General features: G+C 42.4%; 1 protein-coding gene across 1 annotated transcript in view; it reads right to left on the bottom strand.

The window, feature by feature from the left end:
* The window catches only part of Stk39 (serine/threonine kinase 39), a 273793-nt gene that overhangs the window by 99368 nt on the left and 155209 nt on the right, over positions 1-19216 (bottom strand). The window contains exons 11-13 of the mRNA XM_052722942.1: positions 7059-7181; positions 6940-6969; positions 1492-1554 (exon numbers count right to left, since the gene is read on the bottom strand). Coding sequence (XP_052578902.1) covers positions 1492-1554; positions 6940-6969; positions 7059-7181 — 216 coding nt within the window. The remainder of the gene's footprint in view (positions 1-1491; positions 1555-6939; positions 6970-7058; positions 7182-19216) is intronic.

Genomic DNA, 19216 nt, shown 5'->3' on the forward strand with positions numbered 1-19216 from the left:
ACCCCCTCAACTTACAGCTGCTCCATAAAATAGAGAAGCAGGTTAAGCACAAAGACATATAATCAGAATATCATTAGACAACAAACACACCTGGGCCTATCCCAGGGCTCTGTGTCTATATCCTTCCCTTGATAGCTTCAGCTCCCAACACACTCGCAGCACAGGCCCTCCCGTCATACCCCTGTTATAAGTATGCATTAGACATGCACTGCACAGTCACTTGACTATTATTTTAATAAGAAAAGTTGTAGAGATGAATTGGCCCATAAAATTCAATGATAAAAGAATCACCAAGAGAGGTTATAGAAATCCAATCAGAAGCAAGAAAGGAAAGAATCAATTAACCATGGTATTTGGCAGCTAGAGTTTAATAGACTTAGGAGTCATGTTCTTCCCTTTGCTTTTTGCCCACAGTACCAGTGATTTCAGAGCCACTTGGGTAATCTATTCCTTCTCAAAAGTCTGTTCTTTAGGGTTGAACACCTTGCAAAGGATGGTTGATAGTAATGATGTTCTTTTTCTTCATATCTACTTAAAGGGGTGGTTTCTGTTGTTTTTAAGTCCTTGATTTGGGAGCACTATCCTGAAGTGTCTATTTGTCTAAAACCCTCAAGTTTTGCCTCATGTGTGGCTGTGGGTCTCTGCATCTGCTCCCATCAGTTTCTGGATGAAGCGTCTCTAATGACGATTAGGCTATGCACCAACCTACAAGTATAGCAGAGTATCATTAGGAATCATTTCATTGACTTTTTTGATTTTTTTTTTTTGCCAGTCCAGTTTGGGTCTATCCTAGGTTTCTGGGCTATCCAGCCTCTAGTTCCTGGCCATCAAGGCAGTGTCAAATGTGGGCTCACTCTCCTGGCCTGGGCCTGAAGTTGGACCAGTCATTGGTTGGCCACTCCCAGAAATTCTACGTCACTATTTCCCCAGCACATCTTGCAAGAAGGACAATTGCAGGTAGAAGGTTTTGTGGTTGGCTTTGTCACCTCTGGAAACATTGTCTGGTTACAGAGGATGGCCAGGTCAGGCTCTGGATTCCCCGGTACTAGGAGCCGTCACTAGGGTCACCCTCATAGATTCCGGGGAATTTCCACTGCACTAGGTTTCCACATTGCCTCCCAAATGCCCCCCAATTCCAGTCATCTCTCCAAGTACTCTCTCCATTCCTCACCCCTGTCTGATCCCTCCTGTTCCTCATCCAACCTTAATGAGGGTTTGTGCCTTGTCTTACTGTAACTTGTTATGTTATGCCATGTTCAGTTGACATCCCTGGGAGGCCTGCTCTTTTCTGAAGGGAAATGGAGGAGGAGTGGATCTGGGGAGGAGGAGAGCTTGGGGTGGAGGGACTGGGAGGAGTGGAGAGAGGACAAACTATAGTCAGGATGTAATGTATGAAGAATAAATTAAAAATAAATAAATAAATTTCTTGAGTTTCTCTACAAAGCTGTCTACAAAGCATCTCAAATAGAAATGATTGGCAGAAGAACCCACCTGAGAGTCGTGCACGGAGAGGGACTGTATTTGCTCGGGGATGCCACCAGCGTTTACCGAGATCTGTTAAGAAAACTGACGTTAGGACAAAGGGAAGCTGGAGGGTGATGTCAGGCCTTGAGACATTACATCCTGATAATCAGAAATGATACTTTTTAGAGGATCTTAAGCAGCAACATCTGGCAGAGTATGCTGCTGGCCCCCCTTATACTCCAGAGACCCACTTGTCCTACCATTCTGAATCTCATGGAGAAGGGGGAGGATCTGTGTCTTTAATAAATTCTGGGATGACCCACAGGGTTTATGAGAAACAGCATACTCTAAAATAACAACTTGATCTTGTAGTATCATTTCATCTAACGTTAGGAGGACCTTGACGAAAGCATATGAAGAGTCAGCGAAACTTGCCTTGTACATCACTACCCTGAATAACTTTTCACTGTCGTTTAAACAAGTCAGAGTAAGTGTAGCGAGAAACAACAAGAAAACCGTTTCCCTAAAAGAAATGCAAGAGTACAACTTTTCACTCAAGATTTCTACTCTGGTCCTAAGGTATTTCTGCCTCAAGCTCTACATTGGTGAACTCTACCCTGGAGCATAAACTTGAGAGACAGTCAACACCACCAACAAAACCCACCACACCCAGGGAGAAACAGCAATGAAAACCATGAGTGGGATCTTATTTCTAATGTATTACCAACATTATCTAATGTTTCAGATGTATAAAATCATCTGAAACCTTTGCAGTGAGCATGCTGTAAAATCTAAGAGTATGAAATTCTTGTTCTCTGCACTCAATTCAAAAATAACTTCACTCATACTGAAGTGACGGGGCACAGTGCATTGATTAATGCCTCTGATTTACTCTGAAATGCATGGAAAAGTTAAGGGGGGCAAAGTGGATGACTAGGACATATATGTTGAAAAGCAACTGTAATAAGAGCCAAAACATGGAACTAGGTATGTCACTATCAAGTGTTTTAACATTGCTGTATGTTTGAAAAGTTTTATAACAACATGTTGGTAAAAAATGACTCTTTGAAAAACAATTAACTGCTGGGCAATGGTGGCACATGCCTTTAATCCTAGCACTTGGGAAGCAGAATCAGGCAGATCTCTGTGAATTCAAGGCCAGTCTGGTCTACAGAGTGAGTTCCAGGACAGCAAGGCTGTTATACAAAGAAACCCTGTCTTGGGGGGGGGGGGCGGCAAGAGAAAGGGTAGTAATTGATGCTAATCTATGGCCATTAACCAGCAGAGGACCAGACCTTCTACCAAATACCCCTTTGAAGATTCATGCAGGCTGATCCGCAATCTGCTCCATCCTTCCCTGTTCCCTTGTTCCTGGACCATCATTAGGAGGGCAAGCAAGTGAGTCAGGTGGGCTGGACAGAGGGGCCACATATCTTGCAACTTCCCATGTTGGTATAACCCTGCATGTCGTAAAGAAGTTACTCCCATTGGCACAGGACCAGGACACGGGACTCCTCCAAACATGCAAGGGTGCTCAGTGTAAGAAAATAGCCCCCTATATAAGATATATTCACTCATAATCAAGTTCAGGTCCTACTGTCACCATATAGACTCATCCTATCAAATTAGACCCCAGCCACATACTCCTTACACTGAAACCCTAAAAGAAAGCCGACAGGATTGATAGCAATCGCCCATCAACAATATAGAAAAATGTATCAGAACATGTTGCTAGGTTACTATGAAGTTTTCTAATATTGCTATATGTTGGAAAAGCAATCCAGAAATGTTCCGGATTGCTTTCCTTCTAAACAATTTTGCTACAAGAAGAGTACTTGAGTGGGTATGCATTTTGACAGGAAGGAAGGAGGAAAACAAGAAATGAATGTTGGACACCCCTCTGGAAATAGACCCTGATGGAGACCTCAGACCTGGTAAAAGAGAGGTAAACACTACAGAGCTGAAACAAAACAAAAAAGAAACAAAGAGACACAGTTTACTTCCCACCTTCTGATAGGGCGGAGTCTTGCCTGCTCTTTTTCTGTTTTCAGTAACACTGTAGCAAAATACAGTGTGTTTGGGGATTGCATCCCCATAGAGCAGGAAGAGGACATTACTGGTCAAATTAGTGAAATCCAAGGGAATTCTGAAGCTAGCTGATAATAACGTAGCAGAATCCATTTTTGAGTTCTGATAAATACACCCAGATTATATGAAAAATAACCCAGAGAAAAACTGCATGAGGAGTTTGCCATCTTTGCAGCATTTCTACGAATGGAAAATTGTTCTGAAACAGTAAGCGAATGTTTGGAAGCATAGTGGATTTCTGGTCATAAATCTAACTTTGGTCACAAGTACTCTTGAAGGCAGTCACCTGCACTAACGGGCAGCGGCTGGACACCGAGGCTGCACAGCCTGTGACAGACAGGGCTCAGCATCATCGTACACTCAGGAAGACATCAGCCTTCCTCTGCCTTTTCACAGAGGTCTAGAACAAGTACGCCAAGAGCTGCGGAGCGTCCCTGAAACACCTTCCATCGGAACGGTTTGAAGAGCAAGTGGCAGTTTTAAAAACCACCAAACAACAGAAATGCATTTAATCTTCACATTATGTTTAATCTCTAGTTAAACCTGGTAAAATTAATTCGATCTAAATCCACACTGAAAAGCTGTTCTGATGAGAGTAAGACTGCAGAACCAGCAAAGAGATGCTTTCACAGATATTCTAAACAAGACCCTTCAACATCCTTCCTGTAGCATCTGCTTAGCTCAAAGACAAGTTTTCAGCTGATTGGTGAAATGTTTCCTTGCCTTATTATTTATTTATTTATTAATTCCAGACAGGCAGATACTTCAGGAACTTCGACCCATAACCTTGGATGCCATTCTGTACATCGGATTCAGAGTGACTTCTGTGGTTTTCCTTGTCCTGTGAGAAGCTTTTTAAAAATCAGAGTTGCCCAGACCTAACTGTAAGTGACCAAGTTCAACCCTATGGGCTGAGCTCTAAGTATCAATCACTTCATGTTCTTCATGTTCAGGTTTTGCCTGCTCTGATTTTGGAGGCAGGGCAGTAAGTCTTTTCCTATTGGCTAACTGATACATGGCTTTTAAAAGGATCTGTTTAAATGAAAGCCTTGCTGAACATCTTCCTCAGTTAAAGGAAACCGAAGGGAGCTAGATTTAAAGATAAAAGTCAGCTTCGTTTTTCATATAGAAAATTAAGAGAAGCCAAAGTGACAGAATCATGCAACAAGTACTTACTTCAGAGTCTGACAAAAAGAAATTCCAAACCACTTCTCAAAAGAAGATCGATAATGTATAAAACTGGAAATTTCAGATAAGATTTATGAGCTGGGAAACACTCCCAAAAAAGCCAGTCCTTGCCCAGGCCTTCCTCGACACTCTTCCCAAAGATGAAAAGCTCCCTGGAAAGCAAGCATTCTCTCTGTGCATAAATCCCATGGTGTCTAACACAGTTCCAAGCAGACATGAGGTATGGGTTCAGTTTTTGATCAATTAATTCACTCTAGTTCTAATATTAGTATTGTTGTTAATGAACTTTGGTCTCCATGGACTTCTGTCTCCAAGTAGAACAAGATGATAAATAAGAGAGGGCGATTATCCATTTGCTCCAAATTATTAATTACTAGTGGGTAAGTTTCCCAGAAGATTGTATTTTTTAAAAACTGGGCCAATTTCTCAAAGTGCTGGGCTATGATTTTCACGCTAACTAGTGTTAACTCTGAAAGCCTAAAAGTCCATGTTGGAAATTCTTTCCAAAGTAGAACCTCCAGATGCAGCCCAAGAGCTACCTTTTCCCTCAGTACCCCACTGACAAATACCTACTCAGACCTTCCTGACCTTCCCCAGAAGACGCTGGGATATCTACATGTGCTACCTTAGCCTGCCAAGGATGCCATGCAGCCTCTCATAAGTAAAGTACCCATAAAAATGCCACATCTCACTCTGTCTAAACATGAAAGTACCAATGTTGCTTTTGCTCCAACTACTTATGTCCTGTGTTTTTTTATCCCCATTCTGAGTGCATAAATATTATAGCCTATTCATACCTGTTTTATGTTTTTTCTCCAGTGCCTGGATATTCATGTTACTGACAAGCATGCACAATATATTCAGAATGTAAAGGGGACAATCATATAAATAAAATACTGCCTTAGTTTTCTAGTCAAAGATGAATGAACTGCAACACTTTTTGAGTCAATGACAGTGCTTGAAACAGCTTCACTTGTTCCATATCTAAGCAGAACTCAGGCTTTCAATTAGAGATAGTCTTAGATGCAAATGAAAAACCCTGGACTCTGTGCTTTGCTCTAGTCACAGTGGGAAATGGGCAAGAGAGGGTAGAGTGCTTTATACCCAGCTAAGAGTGTTCTAAAACCCCAAGACAAAGTGTTACCCACTATGTCCCATTTTAGGAGCTCCACCACTATTCCTATAGTGGAGACCAGCATCCTTGAGTAATGTTTATGTTGTACGTTTGAAGGAGAGAAGGCAGGATCTGAAGGAGAGCCAACTTTGGTGGGCTGAGAAAATCACAGCAGGAACCTTTCACCATGATGAGATGAAGAGAGCAGAGTGGTCAGAAAGGCCAGGGGAGAGAGTGGCTTGTGGCTCCGCTATGGGTTTGCTAAAAGTAAAGCTAGCTACTGCTCCTTCAAACTCCATGTAAGATGCACTTCACTTAATCAAAAGGAAACGTCTGCTAATTAAAAAAAGTTAGATGGGTATCACTTGTAGGCCAAGTTTTCCTGCTTTGTAATGAGGTTTATCAAGGTACATATTAATTACTAAGTCTGTGAAACACTAGGGCTATTTAAATATTCTCAAATTTCCTCTATGAGTATTAGCATACTATGGTCATCATTAGGCATTAGGATAATTAATCAGATGGAGGAAGTAAGTAAAATCTGATCTTAGTAAAACGATGACCAATTCTCAGAGAAGTCATTAAGAGCGTTTCTTGCTTACCTAAGTCATCCACCACATTTAAAGGTCAAGAGTCATTCAGCCTGGAGTTTTGACCACTCAATGTCTGATTTTTTTCCCATGAATTAAAATACAAGGCAAATTTTACCTATATGCTTTCAGTATTTCCTAATAGTGTAACACTACAAGTTAAAAATAATTATCTCCCTGTAAGGGCCAAGGATTCCACTGAGTGCTTTCCATGTGATTCTTCCAATCTTCTTGGCTACCACATAAGCACCATGATCATCCCATACCATTGGGGAGAGCAAAGGTTCAGAGAGTAGGTTAATTTGCCACAATCTGGTAGGGCTAAGGTGACTCAGACAGAATTAGAACCAATGAAATCTATATGCCTTCCCTCTCATCTCCATGAGATGTTGAGAACTGTCTTCCAGATGGATCAGACTCTGATGCCACAACGGGGGAATGAAGGAGTGAATAGATAAATACCCCAAACATACATACATAATCGCCATTCCTCACCTCTGGATTTTCTTCTTTTACTCTTCGAGACTGCAAAACAATTATATGTCCATTAGCATACATGACGTACTACACCAGCACAGTGCACAGATTGCCCAGTGGTGGCCAAGGCCATTTACCTTCTCTTGGGAGGCAGCTGCCTTTCCTTCCTCACTCTTCTCATCCATTTCGTCATCACTCCACTCCCAGTCTCCATCTTCAGTTTTATGGAGGTGACCACTTGACCCAGGAACTCGCCGTACCTGAATCAAAACAAGCCACATCTTCACTGGTTGGATGTGCACAGCACTCAATGGGGCTGCAACCTGGGCTGTACAGTGCATGCATGAGACACGGAAAACTAACCTACATGGTTATCAATCCACCGACAACTGGAAGGAAGTTAACACTCCAAAAGACCATACAGTCTGTAGACTCCCACTCTCTTTCACTCTTGAAACACATTACTATCACATACAGAACAAAACATTAAGAATACCATACGCATGAACCACTAAATATGGACCGCATTTATCACTTTTACTTAGAAACTTTATTAGTTACCACACACACATAGTCATGAGCCAAGTTTCAACACTGCCTAAGGAAATGCACCCAGGCACACTTCACTGCTGACTACGTGAAGGAAGAGAAATCTGGGTGCCTGATGAACCACACTAAGCCAGAGTACCAGCAATCTAACACCTACATCCACGGAGCAAACCCCCTTCCATTGCCACCTTGCTCTTTTCCAAATCCTGACATCAACCTTGTATTCCCAGGATTCTGTTCCACCTACTTAAGCAAAACAAAACAGCATGAGACTATCCTTAACACACTTCTTCCACATCTGAAACTTGTGAGATGATGGAATGAAGCATCTTCATCCTCAGCATGGCCATGGTTTAGGTCATAATCCGCTTCCTCCCTCATTGCATTTGGGGGTGCAGAGTGTCAGTGTATGATACAATCCCTGGGGCATGCTGTCCGAGTGTACTATGGTTCGAAAGGAAAAGCTTTCAAAAGGAGAGGACAATGGAGAAAGTGTTGCTGACTACAGCAACTCTAGACATAATTTAGCAAAGCAGGGTAACAGATAAGCATGGTGTGAACACAACCATGAGTAATCCACTCATTCAGAGGAACTTCAAGTGGAAAAGGACCTCAGAGACCATGTGTTCAACCCCTTCATTTTATAAATGAGGAGATGAAGGCCCAGAAAGTGACTCACTAACAAACACCTGTCAGGACAGAAATCACAGGAAGAAAGAAAACCACAGACGCTCATTCTCCCAAAGTCATTGAAATCAAAAAGAAATTGTCCAGAAAAATGCCCCATGAAGACTTTGAAAGTCTATGCTGTGGGGTTGAGGAGATAGTTAGACAGGCAGAGCTCTTGCCTTGTGATCACAAAGACCTAAATTCAACCCCTAGCATTCGCCGGCAAGCCAGTCCAGCCTATTTGGGTAGTTCCAGGCCAGAAGAGATCCTGTCTTAAAAAAAAAGGTGGGCATCACTTAAGAAATGACACCCATAATTACTTTCTAGCTTCCACACATACATGTACACACACACACACACACGCACGCACGCACGCACCTAGGATGTAATGAAGACTATTTTTCTACAACAGAAACCATTTAGCCATATGAAACTCAAAAGGAACCACTGAAAACTTTAAATTTAAGAATTATGCATGTCATATAAATGAGAAGACATAGACAGCACATACTCAAGAGATGACCTGGATTTGAGATTATCATGTATAATCTCTGAATGTAACTCTGACTGCCCCCTCTAAAAGATCTGAGCTCTAACAGAAAAATTCAAAAGAACTAAAAAGTTATTCATAATTGCAATTAACTTTTAAAAGATGTAGTCATTTTCATCACTCCAAAAAAATTCACCTTTGAGATACTCAGTGCACCACCTCCATGCTTCTTAGCATAGATGTTTTCCTCCACTTGGATTTTGAATTGCTGCAAAAATCCTATTATCGTGTTAGTGATTTTAATGGTTCTTATAGATGCTGGCAAAGTACTATAGAAATAAATGCTGAAATGCACTTAAGGATTTTTAGAACAGATTGCTCATTTCCAAACCACCAAGAAATGGGGAAGAGAAGAGGAAATAATTCTCCACTGACATATACAATACAATTAACTTTCTTGGCAACACTAATCATGATGAGGAATATTTGCTAATGACTATATCTAAAAGAAAGAATTTAGAGCAGTAACAATTATAAAATAGATCTTCAACTAAGAAGTGAGAAAACAAAACCATGGACCAAACAAAACAAAATAAAACTCCGCCTTTACAAAGAACCGTAGAAACCAAGGATCATTGATAAATTTAGTATTCTTTAATAACTTACACAAAAAGAACCTTCTTCCTCCTAGAAACTTCAAAGAGTTGTGCTCTGAAACATAGACCGTGCCTTATCCCCTGAAGCTGCCTTCATGAGATCTGTCACTCTCTGTTCTACAGCAGAATCCAACTGCAAAGACTAGAACGCCCATCCCCTCCATGCCTGCTTTATTTCCGAACACTAGCTGCTTCTGTCTTAGTTTTATTTGCTAAAAGGGAAAAAGATAAAAGAAAATGCCTAGGATTATTGCCCCAGATATTGAAAGACATGACAGGATGGGCCTTTAGCCAACTGATTGTTGAACAAACTATAAGTATATGCATTAACTTAATCAGGATGAAGGACTTCCCAAATCTTATAAAGGGAAAATGTAAATTTAACAGTATCAAGAATAAAATCCCAAGTTTTTCTGTACAGTGGTCCCCAGCTCACTCCTGGGAATAAAACTGCAGTAAAATTTGAAACCCAGGTTTCATGCTGTGTTCATGTGACAGTGACAGCTAGTAAAAGGAACAAAAATAAATTGTACAGTTACATCCTTGGAGGGAGTTTATTAAGGACAAAGCAACAACTTTTACATCATAGAGCCAAGGTACCTAAGTTTCACATAGTTTTACAAGTGGCTTTCTGACTTAGGAGCAGGGAAAGACTTTGGGAAGTAAAGATGGGTGGCAGAGGGGGAGGGGGACTTTAATTTTCATCTCCCCTACAATGACCACAATCCATTACAGAAAGGAACCAAAGTTCCAATTTCCCACCGGGGTGGGGGTGGGGCCAAAAAAAAGGACAGACAAAAGAGCAGTGGTGCTTGTTGGTCAGTTCTAGTGGTCACTTGTCAGGTGTCCATGGCAACTCTGGGACACAGAAGCCAGGGGAAGAGGGCATCATGGTAGGACAAGTAGCCACAATGCTCTAATGGTTCCTGTGGCATCTGAGTGGCAGCTGCTGTAAGTATGAGTTCACACATCATGCCTGATCTCAGATCAGGAAGGACAGCAATCTCTAAGAGAGCCACCAGAGAGACTTCTTATATATGGCACTTGATCATAGAAATGGATGTATATGTCTCTAGCACACTACTAAGCAAAAGAAGAATGTGTGTCCAGCTGACATGCCCAGCCACTTGCCAACCACCATCATCAACACTTTTCACTGCCACAAAACTCTCTAGACACTGGGCCTTGGAACCTCCTTGGAATGATTTTCCCCATTACTGTAAAGCCCAAACTCAGCTTCTCTTCCCCTGTAGACATAACATGTGCCTGACTCTGCCCTGTACCAGAGTCATAGGGGACTAGTCCCCTCCATCCACCCAACCTCCTCTGAAAAGCTCCCAGAAAGCAACACAAGGCATATTTCTATTTTTAATCATTCTACTAGCAAGAAAAATTAAAGCCATTTCTAATTAATTGCTGTTTTTAACATACTTGAGGCACTGCCAAGCAAACAAAAAGCCTTCTGAGTTATCAAAATTAACCAACAAAACGAGACTTGGTAGGGTTTTAGCAGTAAACATTTTACTGTCTCCAGGGCTCAAACCCTGTCTGAACACTGTCTCCCAGCATCTCGGTCCAGGATGTGCTGTCTGGCTCCTGGGCACCCCCACTCTGTCCTCTCCTGTCTGCCATCACACAGGACCTGAAGCTGACTCACGATGATGCTTGCACTTCCTCATGTCTCACACTCCCCTATTCTAGGGATGGTCCAGTCTATTTAGCACACCAATGAGAAGACACATTGGGTCAGCCTGTACATCCAACTCTCAGCCATCCTGCAGGCATGACCGAACCCATTCCTTTACCTCAAACTCTCTCAATCCTGTGTTCGCGGTGTGTGAGCTCCATCATTTATCCTCTTCTGCCCATGTCTGCACCCTGTTCTGTCTTTACCATAAACATGGCCGCCCCTCCCCACTATACACTGTCACAAAACAGTGTGACCCTGAGTCCCAAAGCCTTTCCCACAGCTTCCCCTCCCACACTGAAGGAGAGCTTTAGAGCACAGCATGTCTTAGTGTTGATTTCCAAGTACATGGCTGGATATGAACATCTTAGTAATGCCTCAAAATTAAATTTCTGAGCCCTCTCCTCCCAGCCTCATTCTGACACTTCCTCAGTCTTGTCTATGTTAAGACTTGTAGATTTTCCCTCATGGCAACATTCACCATGTCCATCATGGGGGTCAAAGGGCATGATCACCTAAAGCTCCCAACATGATCCCTGCGCCTTACCAGAAGCACCCAAGACCTGAAAGGTGATATTATTAATAAAATTAATTTTTCCTCACAGCCAGGTCTATCAAATAGTGAATTTTGCAACTTTTACCTCCTCAGCTGCAATGTATTGCCACTGTCTCCTTCAACATTGATGTTGCCTTTTCTATTACACAATTACTAATTCATCTGCAGGCCACTGATTTCTCACTCATGTTAGCCTTCATATTGTGTCAAGGAGCATACAATTACTTTGTATGCTCTGACCTATAGGATGAGTTCAGACATTTTAACATTCAAGTCTCTACATATTCTGGTCTAAGATCATATTTTTCGGACTCAGTCTCCACTATCTCCCTCTGTAGTCTGGGTATGTACGAATTGCATACTTTCTTGATTCTGCTACTTTATGCATGTATGGTATGCACCTTGGCCTGACCTGTCTTTCCATGTTCTCCAATGATGTTTAATCTAGGAAGCTTCTCTGGTCCTCCCATGTGTAATTCTGCCTACATGTTTACATCATTCTGCTCTTTATTATTTTTGATGGATTACCAATCAAACTGTATACTGCTTCAGGGAAAAGAACTTGCCTTGGCCTTATTACAAATCACTTTTTTATTTATCCAATCAACCAAGTTTTATTGAATATCTTTCTACCAAGTTCTAGATCAAATAGGAATAAGGGCCTGTATCTCTTCTTAAATCACAGTCCAAAGAGGAGGAGGAGTTAATTGTTTCCATAAATGATAAATGTTATACCCAAGATAGAAACCTGGAAGACCAGGTTATACAAGACAAGACAACAGTCTCTCAAGCGTTAGGAAGTGTGTGGTGTGCACAAAGGAAAGGCAACAGCCTCAGAGGATACATCAACATCACAGTTTCTGCATCTATTGCTCAAGGAACATCACACAGGGGGAGGTGGACATTGTAAGAGCCAGAATACCAGAAGTCTACTGTGCAACGTTCTCTCCTAGAAATGGCTGCATAAACAAGACCACAACATTGGCTATATCAATAGACATGTTAACATGGAAGGGGAAGATTTTTGTGAGGTCCTACCCCAAATAAAGAACTCTAGAGAACTACAGCCAAATAATAACTGTTGGAAGAGAGAGAATTAGATTCTCCTGGGGTGAGCCCCTTATTGATTATCCAATACAAGGTGATCAGCCCTGAAACCATATACACACGAACAAAAACAGATTCAGCAGGCTATATTTATACATTTTTGTATACATATCCATCCAAATATATGAAAAAAAATAATCAAAGAAAAAGGGAGTATCAATTTGAGAGTGAGGAAGGGAATCGAAGGGGTTGGATGGAGGGTACCTGGGAGAGGATGTGGGGAGGAAAGGAAGGGGTAAAGTGATGTAATTCTATTTTACTTAAGGATGTATTATAAAGAATAGTTAAAAATACATTATATCAGCAGGACAAGTTTGGTTTATGAGTTCACAGCCTCGGTTATATAGCCCAGCAGATAATTTGGAGTTCATAGACAATGAACAAAAGAAAATATTTGAGATGGCAGGGGGAAGAGGGGCTTGAGAGTGACAGCAGTCGGAAGCAATCAGTACGCTAACTGGCCCAGTCACCGCAGATACCTAACAATCACCCAAAACTGAGTAACTCCAAAACAGCAGCAACACAGCGCTGTGGAATACTAGTTAAAGATGTGCTACGTTTGTTTATGCTGTGGAACATTTGTTTAATGATGCAAAGATGTGTTGAATTCTTTTATGTTGCATTTGTTTAACTCTGTGAAGCTGTGTTACTTTGCCTATCTAAAAAACCTGATTGGTCTAATAATGAGTGGAATGGCCAATAGGTAGGCAGGAGAAAGGATAGGCGAGGCTGGCATGCAGAGAGAATAAATAAGAAGAGAAATCTAGAAGAAAAAGAGATCAAGGAGCCAGAGAAGAAGGAGGACTCCAGGGGCCAGCCACCCAGCTACACAGCAAGCCATGGAGTAAGAAGTAAAGAAAAGATATACAGAAACAGAGAAAGGTAAAAGCCCAGAGGCAAAAAGTAGATGGGACAATTTAAGAAAAGCTGGCTAGAAATAAGCCAAGCTAAGGTGGGGCATTTGTAAGTAAGAATGAGCCTCCATCTGTGATTTATTTGGGAGCTGGGTGGCGGCTCCCAAAGAGTAAGGAGTGAAGCAACAACAAGGAACGCAGACCTTTCCATCACAGCTGATAACTGCCAAGAGACTCCCGAGTCGAGGCAAGCCCTCTCCAAGTCACAATACGGAGTAACAGGTCTTACCTACTCTTCTTTCAGGAAAGGTGGTTTTTTGTTTGTTTGTTTTCTTTTTCCCCTTTTTTGAAATTTATTTTTTAAAAATTTTTCATTTTACATACCAATACTGCTTTCCTCTCCCTCCCTTTCTCCCCTCCACCCCTCCCCCATTCCACTCCTCAGAGAGGGTAAGACCTTCCTTGGGGAGTCAACAAAGTCTGGCATACTAAGTTGAGGCAGGACTAAGCCCTTCCGCCCTGTGTCAAGGATGAGCAATGCACCCTTGGGAATGTGTCCCAGAAAGCCACGTCATACACCTGGGATAAATCTTGGTCCTACTGCCAGGGAATCCCCAAACAGATCTAGCCACATAACGGTCATCCACATTCAGAGGGTGTTAGTAGAGGGAACCATTAGTGGGCTAAGGAGAAACCTGGTGCTAGGGAAATCCCCAGGAATCCACAAGGATGGCACCAGCTAAGACTCCTAGCAATAATGGAGAGGGTGCCTAAACTTACCTTCCCCTATTAAGCAAATTAGTGACTACCCTAATTGCCATCATAGAACCTACATCTAGTAACTGATGGAAGCAGATGCAGTGATCTACAACCAAACAGTGGGCTGAGCTCCTAGACTCTAGTTGAAGAGAGAGAGGAGGGAATCACAGGAGCAAACGAGGTCAAGATCATGATGGGGAAAACCACAGAGACAGCTGACCCAAGCTGGTGGGAGCTCATAGGAAAGGTTTTTTGTTGGTGGTTATTTTTTCTCTTTTGGGGGGCCTGCCACCCAGCTCTCAAATAAACCACACACAGAGGCATATTTTTACTTATAAACATCCAGCCTTAGCTTGGCTTGGTTTCTTGCCAGCTTTATTTATCTTAACTTATCCAGTCTACCTTTTGCCTCTGGGCTATTCCCATTCTCTTACTTCTGTAAATCTTAGTCTTACTCCATGGCTTGCTGTGTAGCTGGATGATTGGCCCCAAGAGTCCTCCTCTTCCTCTGGCTACTTCTTCCTCCTCCCAGATTTCTCCTTCTACATATTCTCTCTGCCTGCCAGCCCTGCCTATCTCTCTCTCCTGCTTTGCTAGTGGCCACTTCTTTATTAGACAAGCACAGTAACACAGCTTCACAGAATTAAACAAATGCAACAAAAACAAAAGTAACACACCTTAAACAATTATTCTACAATAGTTTTTTAGGAAAGCTTAAAGGGAACGTGTTACAGGAAGCTTGAGGGAAGGAAGACAGTCTGAGGCGATGCCACAGGCAGCTACAGCAAAGAGGGAAATTGAAATGCACATAATGAACTAAGCGCTCCAGCTAAAGAGACTTCCAGGCACAACACCCAGAGTCACACCTGGATTCTGCTCGCTGCAGATGACAAAATGTGAGCAGAGAGAGATGAGCTCAGAAACAAACTGTGAAATCTAAGATGAGTTCTCATTTCCAACTCGTTCAGGCATCAAATGGTTCTCACACCAAGAAATGACTTCAGAGTAAGATCAAGCCCAAGGTGGAACTGTAGGGGCCTTTGTCAAGACTTCAGAAAGAGCCAAGGTGTTGCCTCACAGACACCTTCCAAGAAGCCTACGGCCTTCTAGAGACCTTGTCATGTAGAACCACTACAGTAAGTAACAGGGTTTTTATGACCCATAAAGACATTGTCCCATTGCCATGGCACAAGGAGCCTGGAAACAAAGCAAATTAGGTGCTGGCTTTGTCGAAGGGGATGAAGCCAATACAGTTCACAGAAAACCCACAGTTCTGGTTGGTTTGTTTTTGTTTTCTTGATGTTTTTACAAAATATTACCAGGTTGGACTAAAATAAAGAGTACAGAATGAAAGAGGAGCTTCAGATACCCAACATGCAATGGGGCACTTCAGATACCCAACATGCAGTGGGGCCATTCAGTACCCAAGCATAGAATGGAGCCCTTCAGGTACCCAAACTAGCCAACAGGAAGCCACTGAGAAGCTACTGGGCTCCAAAACACTGAATCTTTTCTATGCACAAAGGACTTAACACAACTGAGAACCCCGAAAGAGGATCTGAATGCCCCATAAAACAGTAAAAGAGGATGTGGCACCAGGAACCTGGGAGATTCCAAAGTTACCATACAGCTATGCGCTTCTTCTTTCCCACTTTTGGACAAGCTTATAGGATGCCTGCCATAGTGGATTTGTAGTGTGTGGGAAGCAAATACATTTCTCTCTAGCTCAGAGGTCTTCACAAGAGAGCTGACGGAGCTAGAGCCATGGAACTGATCCTGAAGAGCCTCCTCTATACTCAGACCAAGTTCGGATGATGAGGCCTTTATTTGAGGCTGAGCCTGAGGTGATAAAGTAAGACTTTTGGAGGGTCTGGGTCTTACAAATATGTGGCTGTATTTTATATGCCCAGAGGAGGTAAACTGTTATGGTCAGAAGACAGATGGAGGGCAGGTTGTTTTACCCCCAAAGAAACCATAATAACTTTTTTTTTTCAGTCCTATGGGTTCTTCTAGAATCACATCATTCCACTATCAAAAGATAGAGTGCAAAACCAGAAGTGTAATCTTAGCTATTCAGGAGGCTGTCAGGAAGATGTCTACTTTAGGCTATGAAGTGAGTTCAAGGGAAGCTTGGGTAATTTAACTGGAGACCAGCACCACTGCCTAAATCTGAGCAGGCTAGTGCACCATGCAGGGCTGACAGAGTAAAGCAGTCCTGAGCAGCAGGACTTTGAAAGCAGGTCAGAAAAGGTGATATTGATGTGGATATGTAACTTATAACTTCATACATACAACTTCATCGTGGTCACTGGAATACTTGTAGTCAAGGTGCTCAAGCATCACCCAAAACCCTGTGTGCTCTGCAGCCTCTGGGCTACCAAGCAGTCTAGATGAGGCCCCATGTAACTGCTGCTGTATGAAGCCAGACAGCAACAAGTCAAGTCTTTCCCTAATCCCTGACCATGGGAAAATAGGAGACCTCTGAAAAGAAGTGTTCTTGTCTAAGGCCCCGACATTTATGGTGATGTGGCACACAGAAATGAATAATCAAGGTGAGAACTGATGAAGTAACTCTTCAATTTCATTTTCCCTCCTGAACACTGTGACTCTTTAAAGATCGGTAAGTTGTGTCTGATAACCCTCACTAGGCCAACAGCAGACCCGACCATACTTGGCTTTCAGGTAGCCTTTTCCAACTGTAGACATGCTGGGCCCATGAAATCCCATTTTAATTCACACGTACAAATTATTTCCATCTGACCATGTTATTGCATGTTGAAACACCGAGAAGAAAAAAATGAACTGCTAGTAATCCGAGATAAGCGGCTACTGCTAAATCTTGGCCCTTATCCTCAGTGATTCCTATTAACACCTTTTAAACCACTGCTCATATTGCTCTGAGGAAACTTGGCACCCCTTTCTCTAGAGCATAAAGGGCAGCAGAGACGAGGACATGAGAGTTTCCTGTAGGTGATCAGGAAAGGTTGGGCAGAAGCAGAGGACGCTGGTAAGTTAATTGTGAGTGGTTCCAAACACTGAAGGGCACCGTGCAAAGCTTCCTCATAATCCTTTAGCATTTTCTGCTGTGAGAATAAAACAAAAAAAAACAAAAAAAACTGATAAATGTTGCTCTTCAGATAGTGACAAAAGAAATTTGTAACTTTGGAAATCCAACATGAAAGGGTGGCAGATTCAAAGAGAACGTAGGAAATTCGTTGGAAGAAGCAGCTCAGAGCAGAAAGGCAATTAGACTTCTTACTCTGTTTTAATCCCATCAATCCTCCAATATGGCATTTCTCCAAGGAAGGGCGACAAAGAACAATGACAGCGCCACCAGCCCTGAAAGCAGCATCCAACGCTGCAGTCATTGTCTTTTCCAACTGAAGCTCACACTGGAATGGGTGCCAAGCTGATATGTAACTTCAGCTAATGTACGACAAATAACACAAATCAAGAAGACACCCTTCTCATAAAACCCAGGGAAAAGGAGAAAATAACGCTTGGCTCTGGAGCAGAGTAGAAGCTGCCTGGATTCTGCAGCAAGTTATAAGGGAACTTAATTGCAGAAGGCGAGGGTGGGGACTGAGGAAGCTGAGCCTGTCGGCTGTAGCTCCCAGAGGGCAGTATAACTAAGGACTGGAACCAGAAGTGTTCCAACAGGAAACCAAGAAGCAAGGTGGGGTGGTCAGTTTCCACTCTCGGGTGTCAACTGGCTAGGCTATGGTCCACAGTCAATCACTCAAAAGCTAATCTAGGTGTGGCGATGAAGGCATTGAGTCCATGGGATTAAAATCCACAATCAAAACAAGGGAAATTATCCTTGAAAAACTGGCTGGGCCTGATCCAATCAGTGAAAAAGCCTTCCACGCTAGGCCAGGACTCCTCTGAAGAAATTGCTTCCTAACAGCCTCTATCATGCCTCAGAGTCTCAGCCTGCCCTGACAGCCATCTCTGTGGAGTCCAGGCTGGCCTCATCAGCCCACAGTTGAACGTGCCCACTCTGTGTAATAAATTTCTTTCTGGGTCTCCTACTGGTTCTGTTTCTCTGACTGAAGCTGCTCGCTCTATCTTGCAGCCTCATTACTGGTCTTTACAAACAAAAGGCACGTTACCCAGCAGAATAATGTCAGCACTCGCATCCTCTGGCTCTCTGTTAGTGGAAAATGGTAACATCCCCAAGTGGAAATTAAAAGGAAATGCACAGAGAAAACAATATGAGAAGTAACTAAGGTAACAGGAAGACTGGAAACTAGATTCTTACAATGAGAAGACACCTACCAAGATGAGGGGCTAGTTACTGCTTCAAACAGCTCCATGTTCAATCTAAGACAACAATCAACCCAGTTATAGTAAACCTTTCATCAAGAAGGGGGGAAAATGAGCTTTGAAGCTGGTAGGTGGTGGTACAAGGCTTTAATCCCACTATTCCTAAGGGGAAGGCAGAGGCAGGCAAATCTCTGAGTTCGAGGCCAAACTGTCCAGGAGGGCCAGGGCTACACAGAGAAACCCTGTCTCAAAAAACTAAAAGCAACAACAACAAAAACCGCTTTTGACTAGTGGCCAAGAACACACTCTGGAGAGAGAGCCCAATGTACTAATTTGGCGAGATGAAATCCAAAACCAGGAAACTAATATATAGAAAATAGTCCTGATACTATATTTTTACCAAGAAACCTGACTCTGAATACATACATTTACACAAACTACAGAGCTTCATATTTTCTATGCAGTCAAAGACAACCTTGAACTCCTGATTCTCTTGCTTATATCTTCAGAGTGGGCTGCCTTGCCCAATTTATGCACTACTAGAGATTGAACCCCAGACCTTGTATATGATAGGCAAACATCCTACTAACTGATCTAAAGCCCAAAGTTCCAAACACATTTTATAATAATGTATGTGCATGAATTCCAAAGTACGTCTTCATAAAAATTACTAAGCACTGCTCTAGGGACGTCTCAGGCTTT

Source organism: Peromyscus californicus, unplaced genomic scaffold, assembly GCF_007827085.1.
Source record: "Peromyscus californicus insignis strain IS unplaced genomic scaffold, ASM782708v3 Scaffold_7__1_contigs__length_154581171, whole genome shotgun sequence".
In the NCBI taxonomy this organism is placed as follows: Eukaryota; Metazoa; Chordata; class Mammalia; order Rodentia; family Cricetidae; genus Peromyscus; species Peromyscus californicus.